The sequence below is a fragment of the Paramisgurnus dabryanus genome, chromosome 21 (assembly GCF_030506205.2).
Source record: "Paramisgurnus dabryanus chromosome 21, PD_genome_1.1, whole genome shotgun sequence".
NCBI classification, from domain to species: domain Eukaryota; kingdom Metazoa; phylum Chordata; class Actinopteri; order Cypriniformes; family Cobitidae; genus Paramisgurnus; species Paramisgurnus dabryanus.
Genome location: NC_133357.1, coordinates 13,110,712 through 13,137,509, shown reverse-complemented (window position 1 = coordinate 13,137,509; position 26,798 = coordinate 13,110,712). Strand labels below are relative to the sequence as shown.

The following is a 26,798-nucleotide window of genomic DNA, read 5'->3' as shown; positions in this document are numbered from 1 at the left end:
AAAGAATAAGAAAAAATTTAATTTATGTTGTAATCTGGGGTGAAAAGTATTGTTTATGTAGTTTATGTAGTAAAATTTCCAAAAATTGTCCCAATCTGTCACTGGAACTGTACACTTTAGGTACATTTATGAATTAGTACCAATATGTGCCTCTGAGGTACTAATATGAACTCATTGGATGCAAAGGTATACTTTTCAAAAAGTTACCCCAGTGACAAATAAAAAACAATTTCTTCTGACAGTACAAGACCTACTGACCTTTATATACTGTAAAGTTATATTAGTCATAGTTTCCAGCAAAATACAGCTCACATAAATATAAAAAAACAAACTGAAATGAAGAGTCAATATGAAGCATTTGGTTCCAAAACGAGATTATGTTTTTATTGTGCTACTTAGTTGTATATATTTTTGTTGTGAAGGCTTAAATCAAAACAAACCAAATGCAGTGTGATATTAACTTATTAATAAAACTACAAAAAATAAAACAAGATTTTTGCACATTTCTCGAGAGTTATCTTGTTTTGAAAACCAACTCTTTATATATACTGTATGAATGTATATTGGATATATGAAGTCCAATATATTAATTTATTAGTAGTGTAAAACGATCATTGTAACATAATAGGTTTAATTGGTAACCATAGTTAGCCTATCTGAAAAGAGATAAAGGTTGAATAAAGCAGCCAATACAAACACTGCACTCAAATTTAAAAATGTAATTCCTGCTCCTTCCCTAAATTAAAACTTAACATGCTGGTTAAAGAGCACTAACTCACACGCAAACAGTATTTTCGCACATATTTTCCAGGAACCACCTTAAGTATTCCATTTCCAGGAACCACCTTAAGCTTTCAAGTTTCTTTTATAACCTTCATAAACCGAAACGTGTGTTTGCATGCCACCTACTGGTGAACCTAAGACATGACTGACACAAATAAAACACAGGGCAAATTTACGATGTCAACCAGTTTTCATTTACAGTACCATCATTTATTAAACCTGTTACAACTCAGAAAGAGTTCATTCAGTCAATGGAACCTTTTTTGTTACTGTCTGTGATTAATATGACTTTCTGCACTTTTAAAGTAAAAACTTATCTTTTGGCTGAAACTGTGGTGACCAAGGATTTTGCAATCAAACAAACACATCAGAAAATCATTTGAGAATACCAGCACACATCTCTAAAGGTTCATAAATTATATTGAAATGTCCAAAATACTACAGAATTGCAAAAGTCATCGTGATTTAGGCTTTATAAAGAACAATCCACGAAACAGTTTTAGGTGAATTCATACAGCTTTAGAGTCACACTTCCCGAAAGACATCACCCCTCCACAATAGCACATAAATTACAATATTTACATTTCACATACTGATGGTTCAAGTTCCAAGAGACTAAAGAGGGACCAAAAAACTGGTCCTGCATTTGAAAGGCAACCCTCATCCCACACAGCATTGGCAAGAATGACCATTCAGGGGCCTTAACACTAACAAATGTTTCAAAAGCATCCACTTCTTCTTTATAAATAAATAAAACCTACACCATTAAAAAAGCAGCAGTACTCATAATTAAACAGTCAATAAAATGTATCAGTAAATGGTGTTTTGCTGAATAGTTCACTTTTCAATGCTCCAGTGGGTTTGATGTGCATGATCTTCATTTGCGTCCTGACTCAAGTACCATCACAATGTCTTTCGGTAGCTCATGGATATTTAATCTATCCAATACACTTCCAGTCAGGCTAACAATATTCAGACTTATTTCAGCCTGAGCCGTGGCTGCTGGCTCTCCCACTTGGGACTTATGGGAGTGAACGTCCTTGCTCCTTGGTTGGAGTGCGAGTTCAACTGAAAGCCCAGTGCTGGTGAAGGTCTACTGGATTGCAAGGACTCATTACTATCTGATTGCCGTTGAGGTGGAGACACTTTCCAGAGCTGGGATTCTTTAATAGATTATCCTAAAGGAGAAAAGAAACAAAAACAATAGGGTGCAAGATGAATCATCTAAATAATTTAGTTAAAGATAATAAATATTAATATATTCATTGTGTATAAAATAATGTTAAAGGGTACCCTAACTATAAACAATAATAATACATTAACACTGACATGCAAAGGTAGCAAAAGGTTAAAGTCGCCATGAAACGGAAGTAGCGATTGCCTTATTTTCCCCGTGGTGACGTATATCCGAATGAAACGGCTTTTGAGATGAAATAAGGCAGGGCTGGATTTGAATTTGTCCATCGAGATCTGATTGGATCGTTTGAAGTTGGGTCGTGTTGCTAATTGCTAATCACTGCGATCTTCTCCCGGACCCCGCCCACCTGCCATACTTTTGACCGGAAGTGAAGAGAGATCGTTTTGAGGAGGGGAGGAGATTTGCATTTTTGATTAAAGATTATGAGCACACACGAATTTTTAAAAAATAATGAAGCTCACAGATAAGTCATTTGTTAATAATACCACACTATTAAAAATACATATATAGTTTTTCATTTCAATTTCATTGCGACTTTAACAAGTCTTCAATCAGTAGTAAATGAGAGTTATAAATGCACTCAGACAGTAGGTGGCGATATGTGGTCTTGACACCTGCATGCCATTAAAAATACAAGAACGTTTTCCATTTAGCACTTTCAATATGAACCATAGAGTAACATAAATGATGAACAATACCAAAAGTATTTAAGCACACAAGTCTCTATATGGCGTGCCGAATATGACGCATGAATTTACGCTTTATTCATAGCACACTTACTTCTGTAAACACCCACTCTTGTTCAGGAGTCTGGCTACTGCCTTTGCCCTTTAATGTACAGAGTTCAATCTTCACTTGCTCTGGGTAATGTGTCGCATGCAAACAGAGCTGCTTTCCTATGTTGTGCCTCAGCTCGTTGTGTGATGAATACTCAAAGTACTGAAAAAACAACAACAACATCATTCAAATCAATATTTATGTTACACTTTACTAGAATTACCAAACCTCCTTTCCAGGTATTATGACATTTATATCAAACATGTTTGAATAATAGTGCAACTTGACATAACGCTGTTTCTGTACCTGATTGCCACCCATGTTGTGACAAGTGTACATAATCATAGCCTTTCCACCATTGTTATTTTCTCCAACATCCAGACATTGCTGTGATCCACCGTTCTTTAGCTAAACACAATGAAAAACTGAAAATTAATGTTTGACTGCAGATTGGATTAAAGGAAAACACCACCGTTTTTCAATATTTTACTATGTTCTTACCTCAACCTGGACAAATGAATACATACCTATCTTTTGTCAATGCGTGCACTTTTAATCGTTGTACAGCGCTAGGGTTCCTACACAACTTTCATTTCAAAATCCCATACTTTTCTAAACTCCCAGACTACCCTACAAATTTTTCTGACCACTTGTTCTGATAAATTGTTTTAAACTTCAGCTGATAACAAGTATGTTACATTATAAACATTTAGTATTGGCGTTTTTGCTCTTTCATTAGGATAGGAAAGTAGCTAGACAAGAAGTGAGGTGGGAGAGAGAGGGGGCGGGATGAGGAAAAAGTCCCGAAGCACAACAGCGCTACATGGTGACGTACTCACCCACAATGCTATCCAGGGGCGTCATGCACCAATTTTTTTTAAAGGGGGCACAGTGTGCACAGCTCACAGAAATGTATGCATAGACATCAAACGAAATATTAGAGAGCTTTCAGTCTTTTCCATGGCACTTACATTTCTAACAATCTGAACACCCCTGCTTTCATGCAAAAATCTCCAAAATAAAAGTGTTGACTAACTTTCATATCCAACTCTATTCAATCGGAATAATGACATATTGGTATTTATATCTAAAACAGCAAGTTTTAATAAATGACTATGTAATTTATACTTTGTTTAATTGTGTCATTAATGCATTTTGCACAACAACTGCATTATCCTATAAAATTATATATACATATATAAATTATTATATACATTTAGAAATTCTTAATTTTATATTTAGAAAATGAAATGGGGATAATAGTCTGAAAACAAATATTTTTCCATACTTTTCTAGACCTGGAAATTACTCAAATCAAATTCCATACTTTTCCAAACCCGCCGTAGGAACCCTGCAGCGTGTCGTGAATGTGTTAGCATTTAGCCTAGCCCCATTCATTCCAATGGCTCCAGGGATGAATTCAGAAGCCACCAAACACTTCCATGTTTTCCCTATTTAAAAACTGTTACATGTGTAGTAAATATGGTGGCACAAAATAAAACTTTTGTTTGGAGCCATAGGAATGAATGGGACTAGGCTAAATGCTAACACATTTAAGAAGCGCTGTACAAAAATAAAAACTGCACGCATTAAAAAAAAAGATTAAAAGATATTAATTCATCCAAGTTGAGGTAAAAACATAGTAAAATTTTGAAAAACAGTGGTGATTTCCTTTAAATTGATCATTTATTGCCTTGAAAAAATACTTACGGCTCCAAACTTGATCGGGGTAAGATCAGGGACGAAAGCCTCTGGATAGACGGTGTTTAGGAACCAAGTAAAGTTCTTGCATTGTAACGTTTCTCTGAGTTTTAGACGGTCCGATATATCACCGTATTTTTTCTATGCGACAATAAAGTAAGTAAAATCACATAAGCGTTCACATGCTAGCAGATACATGTCCACAAATACAAACACATATTTAAAGAGACAGTTCAGCCAAAATTGTCATAATTTACTCACTTTCAAGTTGTTCCAAACCTATACATTTCTTTGTTTTGCATTTGAAAAATGTTTATAACCAAACAGGTCTGGGGCACCATTGACTTCCATAGTATTAGTTTTTTCTATTATTGAAGTCAATGGTGCCCCAGATCTGCTTGGTAACAAACATTTTTTTTAAATATCTTTTTTTTTAGCAGAACAAAGAAATGTATACAACTTGAGGGTGAGTAAATGACAAAATTACTATTTTGGGGTAAACTATCCCTTTTATATAAATATGAAAGCATTTCTTACATCCTTGGCCATTTTAGCAGCATTTTGATTGCGTCGATAGTAAATCAGCTTGTAGTCGTCCATCCACACCTCAGCCAGACGCACTTGATTACGTGTAATGACCTCTGTACCTTTGGGGAAAGTGTGAGGACTCTTGGTGCGAAAGACATGACCCACGACAGAACAAGGAATTATCTCCAACTGTCCACCGCACTGCCACACCTGACATCATAACATAACACAAACATTAATACCATTTATCAAAATAACTTGCATCATTATTTCATAACACAGTTACAGTTAAAGTGTAGTAATGCAATGAAATTTGGAGAACTAACCCTAAAGGACATCTCGACATTTTCACCACCCCAGATCTCCATTTTGTCATCATAGGTCCCAATTTTCTCAAAGTAGGCCTTGGATATAGAAAACAAGCCACCAGCAAAAGTTGGTGTTCTGATGGGGAGAAAAGAAATACAATTGGTCAAGCCCTAGTAAATACTAACTATAGCTGGAAAATTTTAAACGACAGGTGTTTTATACAGTGAACTGCTTAGCAGAACTGCTACCTTAACTAGTCTTGAATAGATGTAACTGTAGATGTAACTAAATAGATAGTGAGAGCAACCGCAGATATAAAGGCTACCTGTGTTGAGTATCAAATGAACAACTAAGTAATTACATCTATAAAAATCAGTTTGACAGCTGGTCTTTTGTGCAATTACATTTTATGCATTTGGCAAATAGTATGTGTGCCCTCTGGGATCAAACCCATGCCCTTTGTGGTGCCAATGCGATGCTCTACCGTTTAGCATGTTTTAAATACAGCTGTAAAAAGTAAACACCGCAGTGTTTGCTGCGTTATAATTGAGAATAAACACAAACTCACTTTACAGGATACGTCTCATCCTTGCGTTTAGCATTCTCATAGGCTGGAATTGCTTCCCAGCCAAACGTGAGACTCCAGTCGAAGTTGCCTCTGTTGTGGGCACGGGCAGTCGACACGGGTTTGTGAAACTGGAAGTTGTTTAAATCGATGGTTGTGATTTCGGGGCTCACCACCGCAGTGGGTTCCTCCACAATACGAGCCAGGAGTGGCTCAAGCCAACCGTGGAAGCACTCACCTTTAATGACAAAAACAAATGAGAAAACAAAATAGCTGGAGGGTTTTGTAAATTTACCACTTACTTAAGCAAATAAGCCGAGATGAGGCGTCTCATATTTCAACCCTTTTACTGTTCGCAGTACAAGGTAAAATATGAGAAATATTTTGTACGAGGTATTGTGTCATGGACATTCGATATTGCTCAATATTGCCAACAAAGGCTTAAAGTGAACGAGATATGCATCAAAGACTAGTTCTTTGTAACGCTGCATAACTTTGCAAACGTCGTGGGAGGAGCACCTGAAGAGCAGGTTTCCTCCACACATTCACCCATCCCATCCAAAAATGTAACAAGAATGGCAGCCGTTAATTATGTACAAACAGAAACCGGTACACCTTGTGAGACGACAAAGTGGCATAAGGACATAATTTCCGTGTATACGTACAATGGGCGTCCAGGAAGGTGAGGATATCTCCCTGAGCTTTGCTTGCCCCCAGAAGCCTTGCCGTGATCAGTCCCTTCCTCTCCGGCTGACGCACAACCTTCACGATCTTCAGCGACTTCACGTACTCGTCCAGTTTACCCTGGAGGTGGTCTGCAAAAATGCAGAGGTTAGAAAAGAGGCAATGGAAATCGAATCTCTTTGATGCTTTTCCATCTAAAGAGATGAAAGTTTTGAATGGGCTGATATTAATTTACATACGAGCATGTCACAGGGGAATAACAGTTTAAAGATAATATAAATATATAAAAAATATAAACATTTACATTTAGATATAGACATTTTCATTTTAAGGAACAGTATGTAAGAAATTTATATCAATTAATCAAAAAATGGCCCTGATATGTCACTAGACATTAAGAAATAATTTTCATTTCAAATACTTATATTACTGACAACAGTGGTCTGGCCAGGATATTGTCATCTAAAAAGTGGAGTTGCAGCCCTCAACTGATGTTTATGTTGTCATGTTGTGTATTGGCCACCAGTTGTGTGATTGCAGTACCAGTTTTAGCCACAAGTTTAGTGATTGCAATACCGGTTTTGGCCACAATCCTACATACTGTTCCTTTAACATTTGAATTGCTCAGAGAGTGTATTTATTACAAGTATATCATATATGTTTGTAATTATTATATCCTAAACTCCTGATGATTGAGTCTAGACATCAAAAAAATATCAGTCTATCATGTTTTCTGTTTTATATCATGGAAATACATGGATATGACAAAAATGTACAAGTTTATGGGATACTACTTAATAATACCCAACTAATGGAAAAGGAAAGGCACTTATAGGAAAAAATAATATTTCATTTTAACTTTTGTTGCCGCATATATGAGGTAGAAAAGGCATTATGGATGTCAAAATTCTGAAAGCTGCACTTCACTTACCCAACTATGGAAAAAGTTTTAAAACAAACAGACACCACACCTTGGTATTTAAAGGTGCAGTGTGTAGATTTCAGCGGCATCTAGTGGTGAGGTTGCGAATTTCAACTAACTAGTCCACTGCTCTCCCCTCCCTTTCGAAACAGCATCCAAAACCACCTACTTCCATACTATATAGCAGGGGTCTTCTAGGGCCAGATTTTAAAATTGTAAATATGACGCGGGCCAAACCTTTACCCCTATTTCTACTTTTTCTACATTTTTTACTTTTTTTACCGTACTTTCCGGACTATAAGACGCACCGGAGTATAAACCGCATTATCAAAAAATGCGCCATTAAGACAAAATAACATCCATAAGTCACAGTGTACTATACGTTGTGTTTATTTAGAAAAAAATTCACAAAAATCCAACAGACATTTAATCTGGAAAGGCAAGTTATTCAACTAAACAATAGTAGACAGAACAACAGGCTGAATAGATGTCTGTATGTTAAAGTAATATTATCAGTTATTTAAACGATAAACCATAGCATACAGAACTTACCTGGAAGGTTAAATAGGCTAAATTAACCGAACAAGCCAACTAGCGTGAAGTTTGCATACTCGTCATTCCACATTACAGAATCCATTGAATTATTTAATTACAAAAGCAGCATATGGCGGACTCTCGCGGCTGTAGACGATAATGTTGTCTCTTGCCTCATAAATGTCAAAATTAATTCATACTGACTTACAAGGCGCACCTGACTGTAAGACGCAGCACCAACCAAGATAATAAAAAAGGCGGCTTATAGACCGAATAAATACAGTACCATATATGTGTGAGTGTTGTTTTTGTTATGGTATATTATTACAAAAACATAACACGCATTTTCGAAAAAGATCCACACTTCTTGTATTCAGTATGCTACCTTTTAAATTACTGAAAACTCATATTTACTTTTTTAATATTGAAAAAGAATTGCCGTTTAACATGTAAGAGCCAAATGTTAATACGTTTATTTCTTTAATGCTTCCAAAGGCACCACACGCAGCCACTTTCGGACTCGCGTTCCGTGTTTTCGGCTGTTATTTGTCAGTGGAAAGGTAAAAGTAACCTTGCTGAATTTAAATCCGACTATGGCCGTTTTTTATTCGGAAGGCTGCTGCCTCCAGAGGTCGCATTTCCAGGCTACATTAAGTCTTATTTCAGAATTTTAACAATTATAAAGTTGACTATTATTCTTAGTTAATCGTATATTGTTGTATTATGCTTATGATTTGTGAATGTAATGCTCAGCTAACTTAAAGTTAATGACGTCTGCAGTCTTCATATGCGACCTCTGGAGGCTGCAGCCTTTTGATTGAGAAACGGACAAAGGTGACCCAGATGACCTACTACTTCTGATTTTAGATTCTGAAGTGTGCATTCGACGGACACTTCACTAGGGATGCACCGATACCACTTTTTTGGAATACGAGTACGAGTACTTGCATTTCAGTACTTGCCGATACTGATACAGAGTACTTAATAAAAAAACATGATTTAAATTTACAGGTAACAGCTTTAGTCATATAATTTAACAAAAAAACAAAGGACTAGTTTTCCAGTTTGTTGTAAACTCTGCCTCTTTGGACAACACAAGAGGCATTAACCCCTTACACGCTGCTCAAACATAGACATTTCTCAGACCGTGGTATCGATTCCAGGTACCGGGGGACTTTTAACGAGTACTTTAGAAAATGTGGTATCGAGGCCGATACCCGATACCAGTATCGGTATCGGTGCATCCCTACACTTCACTATCCCTTGATGCACCAGGAGAGGAGTTATCCAACGAAGAAGAAGAGTCGTCATTGGTGATGCGGCTGTTTCAAGCTGGTATGACATGACGTAATGACAACCTATGTCACGTGATGTATCAACATGGCGGATGTAGTATGTCCTAATCACATCCATACTACCAGGATTCATACTATACAGTACCTACTGTTTAAAAGGTCAGTAAGTAGGTACTTCATCTCATTCAGTACGTACTGTACAGCATGCGGTTTCGGACGCAGGCATAAAAGCTACAGTAGCCGTCACAGGACAAGCGTGTTGTCATCTGTTACAACATAGTGATGCGCTCTGTAGAGCAGTTTGTCAGTTTTGGGCGTGTATGTAGATAAAAACGGCTGATTAAAAGATAAAACAAACATAATTTATTATGCAAGATCTTTATACACCACTGAAAACATAGTTATGTATTGCATTACTGTCATTAGATCCTCCGAAAATGTACACATTGCACCTTTAAACCACTTAATATTGATATCTGAGATATCAGTACGATTGAAAACTTTTGGTTATAAATGTAAAATTTTCATGGTAAGGATGACATTTGCATGGAATTGCTGTCAAATTGCTGACATTTGCTCAGCTGCTGTCAAAATTGTCTCAACTCAACTGTAACTTAAAGACAGCCACTCGACGTGACACATTTCTGTATCCAAAAATAAGTAGACCTTCAGAGCAGTGACGAAACATTTCCTGTGGTAAGAGTTCAAGCGAACAGACAGTTTCCTTTATCTCTGCATTATCATTAGCACAACGGCGCATGATCTAGAATTCCATTTTGATGATTTAAAAAATATCTATTTTTAGAAACCTCTGATAAATATCTCTTCAATACCTCCCAAGCTGTTCTGTTGACTGGAAAATAAACACTGATCTGATAAGTGACACTATAGAATCAGATGCGATTTTACAGTAGATGTCTAGCCTCAAGCACCACCTTAAAGTCAATCATTTCTTGCCTTAAAGGGGACATTTCACAAGACATAAGATGTTAAATAAATATTTGGTGTCCCCAGAGTACATGTGTCACATGGCATGGTAAAATTGCGGCTTTTGTAGGTGTGTGCAAAAATGTGCCATTTTGGGTGTGTCCTTTAAAGTGCAAATGAGCTGATGAAATGCAAACACTTATCACAATGATGGTGGTTTGTTGAAATTGGAACTCAATAGGCTATATGCCCAGCTGCACTACTTTCTGAACTTCAGCCAGCTCCTTGTTTCCTGTCTGCCATTGTTGGACAAACTGATTAATCCAGGTGTGCCTGGATTAATCAGTTTGTTTGTGACTACTGAGGTCAGGCAAACCTGGATTAATCAGTCTGTCCAATAATGGAAGACAGGAAACAAGGAGCTGGCTGAAGTTCAGGAAGTAGTGCAGATGGGCATAAAGCCTATTGTGCTGTCAATTATTTTTTTCTCTCTGCAGTGCCATGGTTGGATAGTGCAGATTAAGGGGCGGTATTATTATAATAAGATCCCCTTATGGCATCATAAGGGGAGCCAAATTTCAATGACCTATTTTCTCCACATGTTTGCAGAGAATGCAACTAGGTTGTTCTTTTTCACATTTTCTAGGTTGATAGAAGCGCTGGGAACCCAATAATAGCACTTAAACATGGAAAAGTCTGATTTTCATGATATGGGCCCTTTAAGAGCAATGGATAGTAAGTTCAAATATTGCTTTTAAACATGAAATGAACTAGATTCTTATTTGTTTACCAGTTTATAGTATCAGTTAATTCCCTAGAACCCAACGTACTAAAATTGAGAGACTTTCTTAGTATTTTTTTCTTGTTTTCAGTAGAAAAATAAAAAAATTCTTAAATCAAGATGTATTTTCTTGATGAGCAAATGACCTAAGAACAGAAGGCTAGATTTTAGACAAAACATATAAAATTTAAGCGAATGTGTGTTTAAAACAAGCAAAAAATCTGCTAATAGAATAAGATATTTTTTGCTGAATTTTTCTTGTAATAAGTCAATTCAAGAAAAAATTTCTTATTCCATTGGCAGATTTTTTTTGCTTGTTTTAAGACAAATTAACTTAAATTTGATACGTTTTGTCTTAAAACGAAACTTATTTTCTTATGTCATTTGCTCATCAAGAAAATACAACTTGATTTAAGAATTTTTTAAATATTTCTATTGAAAACAAGACAAAAATCCTAAATAAGAAAGTCATTTTTTGTAGTGTATGCACCTCTATATTCCCTTTGAGTACATGGATTAACATTGTTTATACCAAGGGGCTGTTGAATGCTTTATTCTGATTGGTTGAGAATAAAATATAATTTTTCAATAAACACACACCTAAACTGTCAAATGTCTTAAAAAAAACACCAGACCAATGTCTTGGCAATGTCTGTGATAACCGTGGTATAAGCGGAATAATTGCCTCTGGTCCATTAAATTTTTTAACGTATTTTCCGGACTACAAGTCACACTTTTTTCATAGTTTGGCAAGTACAGGAACTTAGAGTCATGTGTGACTTATACGTCAAAATTATTTCATATGATCCAGGAGAAACCATTACCGTCTACAGCTGCGAGAGTCCGCTCTATGCTGCTCATGTATTTATGTAATTCAATGGATTCAGTGATGCCGAATGACTTCGGGACCTTTTTGAACTTGATTTGGCTTGTTGTGTTAATTTATCCTATTCAGCCTCCCAGGTATGTTCTGTATTGTGTATCATGTAAATAACAGTTTATGTTACGTTACATTAACGTGTACAGACACCTATTCAGCCTCCTGTTCTGTGCTATTGTTTAGTTCAATAACTTTAATTGTCTGTTCTTCGGCTTGGATTTTGTAAAATTATTTTCTAAATAAACGCGACATAATCCAGTGCGATTTATATATGTTTTTTCCTCTTAAAAACGCATTTTTGACTGATGCGACTTATACCCCGGAGCGACTTGTAGTCCGGAAAAAAAAGGTAAAAATAATGCTCACCTACGGTGTAACTACGACCTTGTGCATTATTCTCGAATAACGGCCCGTTGTCAATTACTCCTTACATAGTATTATAGAAGTACAGGATACATTTAATTTTAAATGGCATTTAATTTTTACAGGAGCAACTGATAAAGCTGTGCCCACCTGCTGTGCTGGCATCATCCACCATTATGATTTCTTTAAGGAAAACCGCCGGCGAGGTGTGCAGCACGCTGTACACAGTACGCAGAAGTGTCGACCAAGCTTCATTGTGGAAAACGATGATCACGCTGGTAGTGGGAAGCGGAGGACACCGGCGAAACTTTCGCTCGACACACCTGAAGCAAACAGATATTATATTAGAAAGAAACGTAATATAACCCAGCAACATATGTGCTGGATAAAAAACACATTATTATAAAAAGTAAAACACAATTATAGTATTAGTTGGTAGTATAAAATGTTGCATGTGTTAAAGGCACAGTTCACCCAAAAATGAAAATTCAGTTATAATTTACTCATCTTCGTGTTGTTTCAAACCTGTACACATTTCTTTGTTCTGCTAAACAGAAAAGTTTTATGAGGAATGTTTGTAATAACCAAGCAGTTTTGGAGCACCATTGAGTTCCACAGTAGAAAAAGAAAATACTATGAAAGCCAATGGTGCTCCAAAATGGTTACAAACATTGTTCAAAATATCTTCCTTTGTGTTCAGCAGAACAAAGAAATTTATACAAGTTGGAACAACTTAAGAGTGAGTAAATGAGAGTTTTGGGTAAACTATCCATTTAAACAAGTTGCTAGTTGCCTGATACTCAACAAAGAAAGAGTCTAAACATGATAAGATATAATTTAAAAAATAAAGCCTCCACCTAGTTTAAAGAGCGGTGTGAACGCAACAGGTGAAGGTCCGATTAGAAAGTATTGCTTTTGCCACACAGCATTAAAGACTCTAATCTACAATGAGTGTGTTTGGGCAGCATTTACTGTACGTGGCCTCAGTCCCAACACTGATATCAATGGTACAGCCCACACCTTAAATTTCTGTGCGAAAGATCAAAGTTGATTATGGGCGTATAAAAGCTAGCAAACATTATAAAGCACGTCATAGGTTCTATCCATTAAATTTTAACATATGAGGAAGGGCATTATTGATGTTGAATTGAATGTATTGTTGCTTCTCGTGGTGGTGGCTAACAATGTGGCCATTCTTACTCGGGGGGGCGGGTGTCATCACCGAGACTGCGGTGCAAGGAGATCCGGTCACTAGCAAACTGGTTAAAGCAGTGCCTGGTCATGCCCTCCTCTTTTTCCTTCTCCTCTTCCGGAGACATGCTGGCCTTCTGGAAGGCCGCGCCATCAGCTCCGGGAGCCTGAGGGTCCTGGGGTGGTCTTTCCATCCATGGTTTGAGGTCCGCTTGAGTGTAGAAGCCCGGAGGACATTGTTTGTCAGGGGTGGGCTGCACCTCCACCGGCGGGGGCTGCGGGGCTCCGATCTGGAAACCGAAGTTGTTGACCGCTCCGCGGACCATCTCGAACACTTTTTCTTTTTTGTCAGAAAGATCTCGCAGCCAGGGGTCCTGTAGGGAACTGCTGCCGACGTCCCTCTGGAGAACCACAAGAATCACCATAAAAAGCGTGCCACCCAAAACGGCAAGCTTGAGAGGGGAGATACGCCGCCGCATGAGACGCATTCTGCTGGTCGGATGGAAACGAACTCCTGTGAAATGAAAGATTAACAAGTTAGATTAAATAAGAATGAATGTGACGGACGGTATAAATGTTTTATTTATAACAAACACACACAAACTCCAAACAGGGAAAGTTGTAATTTATCAGGCAAAGTCTTACGTGGAGCACAGCAACAGAGCAAACAAACACACCCCTTACTGCACCTTATCCTTTTGGATTCACGTGGCACAGGTTACTCAAACACTACTTAATAAGTTTAATTGAGACATTTAAAGCTTTGCATAAGTACACTTCAAGTGACACGTCACCTTTGATCCATACCACAGAAAATTACCCACAACTCAAACAAGTCTGTTAATATCAAGACAATACTTTGCTGTATTGTGAAACAAAATCACAACAATGGTTTTAAATGAATCACACTCTGATGCTTCACAGTACCCATGGCACCAGTCTATTATAAACATCTACATCACAAATCCCAAGACATCCGATGGCCAACACAGACAAACAACTTCTGTTTTTTTCCGCATGGGTGTCTCGATACTTTCCCCATTCACTCAACCCCAAACCGGTTTTTCTACATAAATATGAATTAAATAGCCTACATAGTTATATGCTTCAATTGACATTCTTGACGTAACATTTACGATGCTCATGCTTGCGCAAACGTAAACGTCAAGCACTTCCTCAAAGAAAAAACTGAATGCCACGCAACATGACAGATGTAATGAAACTTATTTGAATAGATAGAAAAAGGAAGTGCGCTATGAATAGAGCTTATAGTTTACATTTACAAACACTATACATACATACTTTAGCAACACAATGTCGATTGTGTCAGAAATAATAAGACTAACACGACCAACTAACCTACTTTCCATGTTTTTAAACGCAATATTTGATATTAACAATAAGATGAAATCTACTCAAATCATTGAGAGGTTGAAACACCCTGAGGTTGATCTCGGTGACAACAGACGTGATGCACCGACCAAGCAAACGAGTCGAAATGAATAAAACACTTATTTAATAAAATCTTTAAAGTTTACCTGTATAAAGATTAGTCAATCACGTGCTGCTTCCTGAGGTCTGATAATATTGATAATAGTAGCGTTTCTTCGTCTATCACGAGAGGGTTTGTTCGCCTGTTCAGTTTCGCCTGTTACTCTTGAGTTTTTTTGAGGTGTTGGATTAACCGTGCGCGCGATGCGTTCACGCGACCAGCCGCGCTAGCCTCCCGGCTTCCCTTTGAACGCAACAGGTGCCATTCGTTCAATGATTGGAGAGTCCGCAGGGTCCTAAAGCCTGACGAATCGAAGCGTGCAAGATGCTCAATTCACATAGCTCTTAACCCTTTTGACCCCACAAAAATACTTCAAGCGGACACCACTCACAATGTATACCCAATAAAATATTCTTGAGATTTGCATGACAAAAAAACTTGAGTTTATTTCACTGCGTGTTTTGTCTTGTTTTTTAAAAAAATATTATTTTAGATCTTGATTCCACCTTGGAAGTTTGCTGAGGGCCACTAGTGGGCCCGTGTCCCCTCGTTAAGAAACACTGACCTAAATTTTCCCCAAACATTTTTTTCCACTCAAAGTACAGTTAAACATATTTTTTCCGGTTTAAGGCAGTTTCAGTTTTGGTTTGTGCTTTTATGTGTGTATTATACGGCAAGGCGTTGATTACTTAATTAAAGATATAGTAAGTTAACAAACTACACCTCAACTTATATCAATTATTAACAAGGATGCAATTAAATTCAATGCCTCTTGCCGTCCCGTCCGTGTAACCGAATACAGATTTATTCAGACATTTGAGAAAGGACAGCTAAGAGGAAATGGGGTCGGTAGTTTTGTAGGACAGAATCGTGATTACCAACTATCGACTGACATGATGAGACTAGACTCTGGATACTTGAAGAAAAGACACGCTGAGCACGAACAAAGAGTAGGGCCCATTAACACAACAATCACTAAAAGACACTCACAGCTAACAATGGCCTGTCTGTCCACCTGATAGCTTTCCATCGTTTTGAAGCATGCCTGTTATTCAGTAGATGTGTAACAGGTTATAAAGTGATAAAGCTTTTTTTAAAAGCCCTGTGAAACCGAAATTTTGATTTTCTGGCTTTTAGTTCCGGTTAATGTTCGTCTAAAAATTGCTATCCAGAATGAAAATGTGCAGTAAAAGGTAATTGTGGGTCATTAAAGTCTGTTAAAAAGTCCTGTCTTGGAGTGGTCCCCAGCACCGGACACACAAAACTCAATATGCTTGTGGGTTAAATCAAGTGTTGGATGGAGACATTCAAAATGTCCAACCAGGACTGGGTTAAGAATCACAGTTGTGAGCTGTGTGTTTTTGCCATCTTCAAGCCCTGGAAACAAAATTTGGGATTTTATCAAAAAAAAGACTATCCAGAATTTGGCTGTCATTTTTTGGGGACAGGTTGAAGAGTCAATATAAGTAAGCTTATTGGTAAAATTAGGTTTCAGATGAAGGGGACATCCATCCAAATGTCCAGTGTTGGGGGACGCACCAGGACTGGGTTCAGAATTCCAATGTTTTTGCCATCTTCAAGCCTGCATAAAGCTACATTAGCATGGTAATGAATAATAATACACTGTTAAAACCATTTCATTGGATCTTCTATTTACAATGTTAATCATGCTTGTGATATAAGATACAGAGACCAAATATATTTTAACAAAACACCCAATTTATTGATTTGCCAACTTTTTAATGGAAAATGTTTTGAAGGTCCATATTCCACCAACATATTTAAACTTAAAATCATATGTGCTTTTGTATTTATGAGAAGAATGTTATACATACATGTACATTCATATTGGTAAATGCATGTTAAGAAAGGGGAAGGATAATATTTCAAATATTCAAACTCAAAGCTGCATCTAAAGTAAGAATCATAAAAGACTCTGCATTAAACGTTGACCGGTAACTGCATAACTGTTAAAAATATTTCATTGCACATGGGATGACTAAGAACACTTTTGAGGAGATGCTGAAATGGACTTCTGCTGAACACTGTCAAATACTGTAAAAAGTGGTCCCGCCACGTTGTCAGCAACCACTAAGCCCTGTGGGACTCTGTCAGCACGGTAACATATTTTAACAAGGATCATAAGAAGACTACAACGTTGCTGACAATACTGTAATAGAATCTTACAGCTATGTACACTGTAAAAAGTGAAAGTTGTATTAACTTAAAAATTACTTTAATTGGTGAAAAAAATTCTCACTTTAAAGTTTTTTTAGATGTTACCAAATAAATTAGGTTAATTTTTAAAAGTTTTTTTACCTTAAATTTTCTTCAAATGGACAAAACTTAATTTTTTAAAAGTGTTATAGATTGAAGTAATTTGTTTAAGTAGTTTCAACTTTCACTTTTCACCGTGTAGAAGTGTTGGTCACATGTGGCTTTATATTCTTTGCAGGAATATTACAATGAAATGAAACAGAATTGAAACTAAATGAACATGTAATAATAATAAAGGCTATTTTAAATTAATTTTATAAATGTCACAGTGAGCTGTTATGCCCTTTGAAGATACTCAGACAGTCCTACGCACACAAACACACTCATACAAATGGCAATGCAAAAAATACTTAGCCTATCTAATACTATTTCTTATCCTTCATTTGAGCAGATTTTTTGCATTAGTGTCTATACTAGAATATGGCCTTTGTGGTAGAGTTACAAGAGGACAAAACCAAAACCAGACAATTGTATAACAGCTGTCTACCGACATATCAAACAGATTAGCAGATGTGTCGTGTTCCTACATCAAATACTTTGTTCTTTGGTCAGTTTCTTCTTGCTCCTTGATGCTTGCATATATAATCATGTTTAAGTCTCTTTTTATTTACATGCTTTAAAAACCTGTCAAAATAAATAAAGAATTCAAATTTTGGTACGGAAAAAGTCTTTCCTACAAAACAAAGGTTTCTTCAATGCTGTCTCCAAGGCAACAGTTCTTCATTAAATCATACATTAGGTGCGTATTTTAAATACTACACATATCCACTAATGCTCAGACAAAAGAGCTTGTGAGTGGTTATATTTGGATCTGTTCAAGATCAAGTTCAAAACCCATTCAGAGCGTTCTGTATCATCCGTCCTGCAATTCAGTGCATCAAGAGAAATTTGGTCAGTGTTAACTGCAGGCAGGACCACTATTGAGGAAGTAAGTGGTCATATCTCCTTTCCCCTTTACTTTCACCAGTCCACGGCATTCCAGCTGGTAACCTTTACTTGCTAATACATGGTAAAGATCGGTGGTCACCTGTAAAAATATAAAAGAACAGTTAAAAACTTCCCCAAATATACAGTAACTGATATCTGAGATAAGTAATGTATGTAACCTTTGCTATTAAACTAGGAGAAAGCACTTAGGCATAAAAATCTTTACATTTAAGTCATAACTATTGTAAGGTAGAAACTAGACAAGTCACATTCAGTATTACTACTGCTGATGGTGAACTGCAATTGCATTCATATGAAGATAGATGGCAGCACCATCTTATAAATTCAACATCAGTATGAAAGTGGTTACTTTGTGTTGTACTACATGAAAGTATCTGACTCAAAATAGTCACAGTATAAAATAAGCAAAGCACATGCAAAGTGATTTCCAGGTTGTGGTCACCTGGATGTGATCAGGAACACCTGTGCTGTCCATGCGACTGGCCACATTCACCGTGTTTCCCCATATGTCATACTGAGGCTTTCTGGCTCCAATCACACCAGCAACCACTGGTCCAATGTTCAGGCCTGTGTCAAAAAACCATTTGTCATTGTCAGCTATTACAAAGCAGTCACAGAACCTTCTAAGAAACTGTGAAACAATTTCTGTGATAAAAAATGTAGCGTAATAAAATTTTTAAAGAACACATTGTCCGATTCATGATTTTACATTTCCTTTGATGTGTAAGTGTCTATTAGTACATGTTAACAATATGCAAAAGGTACAAACACCAAAGTAAACAATGACGGGAATTATTGTTCCAATGTAAATCTCATTTTTTTTTGGACTACAACAAACACACGGATAATAGGCAACAGTTTATTTCCTGAGATTGGTAATGTAGACAATAGGGATGGGCATTCCATTAAGTTTTCTTTGTCGATCGTCGGGAGAATTAACGATCGACTATCGATTAATCATTAATATTTTTATAATAAAATTTGTTATTTAACTTTTATACTTAAAAAATGCAATGAATACAAATATACAGCGTGTTTTTCCTCGATGAGACCTTTATTACAAGATCAACTTGTGGCAGACAGTTAAACTATGTTTCAAACATATATGTGCGTGCATGTGCGGTGCTCTAAAGCAGCGGAACCTGCAGCTGCGAGCCAGCGTTCTTAAACAGAGACCTCATTATTTCCAAAATAAATAAAAAAAACAGATTCATGTTTAACATTAAATTAAACAAAACACATAATACTTAGATCTTAAAGGTTTTGGCAAAATGTAACTCAAAATTATTCAAGCCAGAAGAAAGTGCAAGATATTAGCCTTCCTAACATTAGGCTATAACAAATTAGGCTACTTAAAGCCTCGTGAAAAATAACTAACTTAAGTAACTCGCATAAAACTTCTGCACCAGTCTACTGATTTTTTTTGAGAAATAAAAGCATGTTTTGGGATCAGACGCGACCGCAACCCATGGTGACCGTCAGTCCAGCCGCCGCCGAAAACAGCCGCTCCGAGGAGACTGACCGGGATGCACAGGTACCTCAGCGCTAACTTGGCTAATTCCGCATACAGAGTATGTGTGAAACAGCGTGCGTTTTGTGAGCCCCTTTCACCATTGTTTAATTATTCTAACATAGTCTTTTAGTTTTTATTTGTTGTAAAACAACAGTAGACACAAATTTACTATGGTCTCCAACTCCACAATATACCATAACCATGGTATTTGTCGTACAATTGCGGAAATACAAATCGTTTTAATCTGCAAAAAAAAAAAAAACATTTTCACAATGATAAAATCATGGCTAATTTTCCTAAGGTAGTAATTACAAAATTATATATGTTTGAAAGACGGAGATGCGCACCTGTCAATCTATTACATAACAGAGCGAGGCCAGAGACAAACGTGCTCATAAACGGGAGTAATATGGAATAATGTGTGCATCTTTGATTAACTGTAAGTATACATTTCTTTTAAATATATTTTGTCATATAAAGTTTTGAGACATGGCCTAATAATGCTTTTTTCACTTTAATTGCTCATTTAGACTTATTGTGCGGGTAACAGCGTTTTTGACGCATTTACCTCAGAGATTATTTTAGCAATATTGCTTTTTTCCGGTAATAATAATACAATTTATATTTCAATCCTGTTTCATTGTCTGTTTATTCATTTCATTATGCTGTTATGTTAATGTGAGGATATTTATTTGCCATATGAAACGTGCCGTTATATGAATACTTTTGTATAATATTCAAATATATGCGGAATAATGTGTGCGTCTTTGAATTCATACAGTTGCTTATTTTTGTCATAACGTTTTGAGAAATAATAATATTGTGAGGATTTATTTCCATATGAGACGCTTTTTGTCGTTGAATACTCTCGTTTATTATTTGGAAATCATATACATAGGAAATTTATAATGTGGAAGGGTAGACTTGCAAAGTTACTCTGCTTATTTTTATTTATGATATATGTGGAGATAAATAAAGCATTGCAAAACTGCTGATTTGATCCATTCAGATCCTGACCACCAGGCTAGAGATTTTAAACATCCTTAATCCACATTTACTAGTCTGTCAAATATTATCTAACATATATTGTTTTGTGAAAAAAAATGATGCTTTGTTCTATTGTTTATGCGGAAAAGTGTTCAGAGAAAGTGTCAATCACATGAACGTTTTATATGCAGAATAAGCGGTCAGCAGCGCACTGCAACGGATGCTTGACGGATTCGCCGCACACATACGCAAACGCACTGCATACGCAGTATTTGTGAAACAGGAGTTAGATAAAAAAAATGCATTCAATTAATTGATAACAAATTAACGTGATCGACGAAATTCTTAACAATCAATTATCGATCGTCGATTAATTATTTATGCCCATCCCTAGTAGACAAGAGCGACATTATCATAATTATCCCGCTTCCGACTAACAGCCTATAAGTTAATCATGTCAGCATTGAATTGTAAGCAAATCTTTCAAACATGGTAAAGAGCGTAATGTTTCCGGCTGACATCACAATGTACAGAATACAGATTAGCTGGCCAATCAGGGACACAAAGATTTTTAAATCCATTTGTTTAAGGAAAAGAGTGAAATCTGGAGCTACAAAATGCTTTTTTTAACCGTAAACCACACAAACACATTGTATTATACCAAATACACAAAATAACATTTTTTTTTAAGCAATGAAATAGGTGGTCTTTTATTGTTATGGTGTTTTAGTAGATTTCAGTAGACTTGCCTATTTTCATCTGAAAGTTGTTGAACGAGTGTTCGTTGATGTACTTCATCTGTTCTCGTAGCCTCATGGCGTAGTCGGTCAGAGCTAGAATGTGGGTTTTGCCTTCTTTGTCGTACGTCGAGTCGTTCAGTCCAGATGCTGCCATGTATGTACTTCCAATAGTTTTGATCTTCTCTAATTGCTTAAACTTTTCCTCAGAAATGATCTATTAAGATCAAAGATCAGTGAAACACAGATAATATTAGAATGATGCTATAAAAAATATTTCATAAGTTGCATGGGTACATTTGTAACAATAGACAACAATACATTGTATTAAAGATACCCTGCTTATGGCTGATATAATTCATCTTCACACCCCACTTCGGTCTCTCAGGTCTAATGACCAAAATCTGCTATCTATGCCGCGTACTCGTTTAAAGACATGTTGGGATAGATCCTTTGCCCCTATGGCACCCAGACTCTGGAATGCTTTGCCAACCAGTATTAGGTTTGCAGAGAATGTGGACATTTTAAAGGGACAAGTGAAGACTCATTTGTTCAGGTTAGCTTTTGAGTAATCTATGTTCATGTCATATTTATCATTTTATGTGTTTTATTGATTTATTTTCTTTTTTAGCTTATTTTTATTATGTTGTACATTTTATATTGTAAAGCACTTTGTGACCTTGTCTGTAAAAGGCGCTGGATAAATAAAAATTACTTACTTACTTACTTGTATGGGTCAAAATTATTGCTTTTTTAATGCTAAAAATCATTAGGATATTAAATGAAGATGATGTTCCATGAAGATTTTTTTATAAATTTCCTTCTGTAAACATATATAAAATTTATATATATCAATAGTAATGTGTGTTGCTAAGGACTTTATATGGGCAACTTTAAAGACGATTTTTTTAATATTTAGATTTTTTGCACAATCAAACTCCAGATTTTTACTTTTTACTGCATGAGCTTTTTTGTTTGGGCTTCCAATAATCTTCGTCTTCGCATTTGTTATAGTACATATACATGCTGCTTTTTATTACAAAGGCTACTTATTACTGTTTACTTGTTTTGATACTTTATTTGAATAAAATATTATTACATCGTCATTATTATGTAATTTTAAAGGTTATTGCTAACTTGGGCCAATTTATTATTACCAAAAATATAAAAATACTTCATTATCAATAAGAAAAATAATTGTTAGGGACAGTCCTAGATTAGTTAAAACATTTAAAAATAATGTGATTTCAGTTTCCCATTCATTTATTTTATCATTGAGGATTTCTTAAAAAATGTAAAAATCTCGTCTCGTCTCGTGATCCCAGTCTCGTGTCTCGTCTCGTGGATTAAGTGTTTCATCACACCCCTACCAAACATGTATTAATTTCAATTTGAAAAAATTGATTTTTGTGGTCCAGGGTCACAAAAATGTTTGGATAAAATGGTTATTAGATGATATTAATTATTAGAATATAAATTATATTACAAATCATCAAGTAATGTTTTATACCTGAAGAAATATTTTAATGAACATACATAAATGATGTAAACTCACAAAAAAGTCATATCAGAGACTAAGAAAAAAATTATCTGGAAGCCACGCTGAAGATAGATAGCCAACCAGCCAACTTTGACAAAAAACACTTGGTCATTTCCTAAAAGTTAGTTTTTCTCACTTCTCACCTCATCAAAGTCAGCGATGATCTCATTGAGGAGTCTCAGGCACTCCACACCCTCATTGTTGGCCTCCAGTTCAGTGTAAAACTCTGAGAAGTTACTGATGGACGCAAACATAACAGCCACGCATTCACACGACTGATAGTAAAGCTCATCATTTCTCCGCTCTCTGGCAAGGAAGTGGGCAGCCACATCTTTGGGCAGGATGTTGTGAAGGAGACGACGATTGTAGGCCTGCAGTTCCTCCATCTCCTCTTTCTCTTCAGTCGCCTGGTGAGGAATGACACATGGAGGAGATCAGAAGACAAGGACATTGTAGTCTCCCGATGCATAATGCACTTGACCAAACTCTGAATTAAAAATCTCAAATGTCCTAGAAGTGATTTCTGTTAAAAATGTGTAGCAATTCAGACCAAAAGAGGACACACCTGTAGCTTCCACAGGAAGTCAAGGCGAGATGTGGACTCCACCTGCTGTGCGTGCAGGTAGAGAGCCAATACAAATACAGTAAGGATGACTGGAATCGTCACCCTCAGAGAAACTTTATTCACCGTTTGATGGCTTTACGGGAAAACAAAGTTTCAGAGAAAACTAATGAATAACAATAATACTTTGTTGTCTTGTAACTCAAATTATAAAGCTTCTGCCATACAATAAACCATGCCATGAACTTACCAATTCTCTGTTCCATTAAAAGACCTGTGCGAAAACAAAAATACAAAGAATCTTACCACAAACACCCTTCAAAGTTTTTCACACCTGGGTGATTCTCGCGAAATTAGACTTAATGAGACTTATGAGACTCATGAAACATTTTGATAAAAAAGTAAATTCTATCAAAATAAGAAGCATACAGTTACAACATCTCTATATGTACTATTTTGCACATGATTACAAATGACATCATACAAACCAATTTTGTTGTTTTTTCTACATTCAAGATAATTTTTTTCATTACCGCAACGTGTCCATGACTGGATTTGGGTTCTTTGACATGGAAATATTTATAATAAAAAAATTAAAAAATTAAAAAGCTTCAGTGCATGTTATACTATAAACATTTACAGTAAAGAAACATGTGGTATTTGGTGATCATTGGTAAATGTAGAGACAATAATAAGGAATATAAATGTGTCCAAGACCAATTCTCTCATCCTCTGCAACGATTTTCAATCATTGTTTAAGCCCTCAAAGAACTAACATTTAAAAAAAAATTATTGGAAGGGACATAATTGACTGTGACACTCAAGATGGCTACCAGGTAAGCAGTTCTTATTTTTTCTCTCCAGATAAAAGTTGACATTTTGTTTGTCATAGTACCTAGACAACTTTTTAGTTCTCATTACCGAAATATGAGTTTGTGAATGCATATATTTAATGAAATATCATGTTGCGGTAATGATAATTTTGATAATAATCTAAAAAAATTTAAACAATTCAATAGGAAATATTTTTTAAATCCTCTGAAAATAATGGTTATAGTCAGTTCAAACCTTAATCTTATATGTGCAAAAAAACTGGCTTCAAGGGCTGATTAAAATTTCTGATGCTGCGCACCTTCTAAATCTGGATTTCGTGAGAATCACCCACCTGTGTATTATTGTGAAAGAATCTATTTAATATAAACCCATCTCTAAATAGCACATAAAAACAAAATGAACTGTATCAACATGCCATTTGCTCATTGTCTTTTATGTGGTCAGTGTTTATTTCTTGACCAAGATAAGTTGCAATGTGCACTAGACCTTATAGACAACTTACAGTGCCTTGGCATTGACCAGAAGGTCGGCGTTGGTCAAAAGAGTGACCAGTGGCCACTCTACAAGCAGCAGAAAGCAGATCTGAATGAAGACCATGAGGATCAGCTTGCCTATACTGCTGATGTGTAGGAACACTGAGCAGCACAGCAGAGTCAGCAGCACACTGTATGTGAAATACTGAAAACACAGACAACACCAACAGTCAAGGCCATCACACAACATGCCATAAGACAATAAGGGCTGATGGGAAAACACACTATCCTTCAAAAGATTAAAAACTTTCTTTATTCATATTTTTTTCCCATTAGAATAATAGTACTATAAACTATATTATAGTATATTTTATAAACTATAAAAAAACAACTGTAACTACAGTATAGGAATTACGTGGTGACTAATAGCATCCAAAATAAATCAAAACTATATTTGAGCATATTCAAAAGTACACAGTACTCTAGAATTTCAAGAAGCTTCTTAGGTTCTCACCCTTATTTGCTTTTAAAACAGTATTGAAGAGTTTACATATATTCAGGGCTGCTTTTGCATAAACTGCTTAGACTAGCCTTACAGGTTAGTCATCAAATTTTTTCCAGTACTGATCATAACTTATATAAGTTATATTTAATGGTGGAATTTTTGGATTTGAATAGGACTAATCAGCCCTAAATGTGTGCATGTCCCATGAAATCATAAGCATTTTTTGGTAAAAATATAAAACATATGTACAAAACGTTACAACCAATGTTCCCTTTAAGTTGCATACGTGCGCAGCCTCGTAAGTTTATTGAATGTCCCGCGTGCAGTGCAATTTAAATTATTTAAAATATCTGAAAATAAGGCACTCAGCATGCAGCAGTAGCGACAGAAAAAATTAACATCTGCATAATAAAAAGGTAAATCATAAAGGCACTTTTGTCTTTCTTTCAGAATGTAATTTTAAGATTCAGTGCGACTTTCTGTGTTCTCATCTACTATATTTCTGAACTTGGATGGCTGTTTAAAGCAGTTTAGATTTGTTAATGCTGTAAAGCGATTATTCGACAGGCAACTGTGACAAAACTACCACTCGCATTTAAAATTAATGAAACGCATCCCATAGTACTGATAGTGCAAGATTTATAAATAATGTCTGTCCTGATTTACTAAAGATGTGCAGTGGATAAATAGCGCTGAAAAGGTATGGTCTTAAGTGATTTTTGAGACTGATCTTATTGCATATGCAATAAGAAGAGATTATTTAAATGATTCATGCAATGCGATTTACTAATGTTTGTGTTATGACTGGTATTTGCGCTTTTATTTTACGCCAAAAAAGCATGTCTTAAATTACTTTGCGCTTGAAATGGATGCAATTATTGCTAAAAAAAAATCTAAGTAGATTGTGTTTGTCATTGGAAATCAGCTGTTGCGTCTGTGTTATTTAATTAGCACTTGTTTAGTAAATAACCCGCAGATATTACCACTCCCATCAGCGCATTTTTGGAATTGCGCTCTCATGCTAATTTGCCCCATTTAGTAAATCTGGCCTTTAGTTGTATTGAAATGCAGACTAATAGCGATTGTCAAACATGTTGCTCTGCAAAAAATAAACTTGCGTAATAATGATCCACGAGAAAGGCAATGGACCCCAGAATTATAAAGTAGCATGTGTGTTCACCATCCGCTGCAACACACAGAAAAAGCAAAAAGATGGGTTCGCAAAGCAAGGACCTGCTTTTACAACAGAATCTATTACTGTATGTCTTCTGCAAAACAGCCTTTGTGCCATTCATGATCAGTCATCTTCATAAACTGAAAGCTCAGGTTCAGGTAAATATGTAATTCTCCATCTCATAGTAAAAGGCAAATTTGTTATGTATTGTGAAAAATTTACTATGTACAATAACAGCATGCGTAACAGTGCTAATGTACTAACATAGTATAGTGCAGTGAGACAATATGTTTGCTTCTATTTATAAAACAGTTCATT

The 26,798-nt window shown here is 36.0% G+C and overlaps 2 protein-coding genes across 2 annotated transcripts in view; both read right to left on the bottom strand.

Moving 5' to 3' along the window:
- Positions 1 to 562: 562 nt before the first annotated feature.
- galnt6 (UDP-N-acetyl-alpha-D-galactosamine:polypeptide N-acetylgalactosaminyltransferase 6 (GalNAc-T6)) lies at positions 563 to 15,195 on the bottom strand. The gene is made up of 11 exons (XM_065285678.2): positions 14,977 to 15,195; positions 13,448 to 13,952; positions 12,398 to 12,570; positions 6,527 to 6,676; positions 5,865 to 6,099; positions 5,314 to 5,431; positions 4,997 to 5,197; positions 4,469 to 4,600; positions 3,065 to 3,166; positions 2,762 to 2,920; positions 563 to 1,961 (listed from the first exon to the last, which is right to left on the bottom strand). Exons 2-11 carry the CDS (start codon positions 13,924 to 13,926, stop codon positions 1,848 to 1,850), a joined length of 1,863 nt encoding a protein of 620 aa, XP_065141750.1. The 5' UTR covers positions 13,927 to 13,952; positions 14,977 to 15,195; the 3' UTR covers positions 563 to 1,847.
- Positions 15,196 to 16,627: 1,432 nt separating this feature from the next.
- adcy6b (adenylate cyclase 6b) overlaps positions 16,628 to 26,798 on the bottom strand; it is a 47,043-nt gene continuing 36,872 nt past the window's right edge. The window contains exons 17-23 of the mRNA XM_065285676.2: positions 24,831 to 25,006; positions 23,745 to 23,768; positions 23,498 to 23,630; positions 23,076 to 23,339; positions 21,405 to 21,609; positions 18,598 to 18,722; positions 16,628 to 18,234 (exon numbers count right to left, since the gene is read on the bottom strand). Coding sequence (XP_065141748.1) covers positions 18,106 to 18,234; positions 18,598 to 18,722; positions 21,405 to 21,609; positions 23,076 to 23,339; positions 23,498 to 23,630; positions 23,745 to 23,768; positions 24,831 to 25,006 — 1,056 coding nt within the window. The 3' untranslated portion in view covers positions 16,628 to 18,105. The remainder of the gene's footprint in view (positions 18,235 to 18,597; positions 18,723 to 21,404; positions 21,610 to 23,075; positions 23,340 to 23,497; positions 23,631 to 23,744; positions 23,769 to 24,830; positions 25,007 to 26,798) is intronic.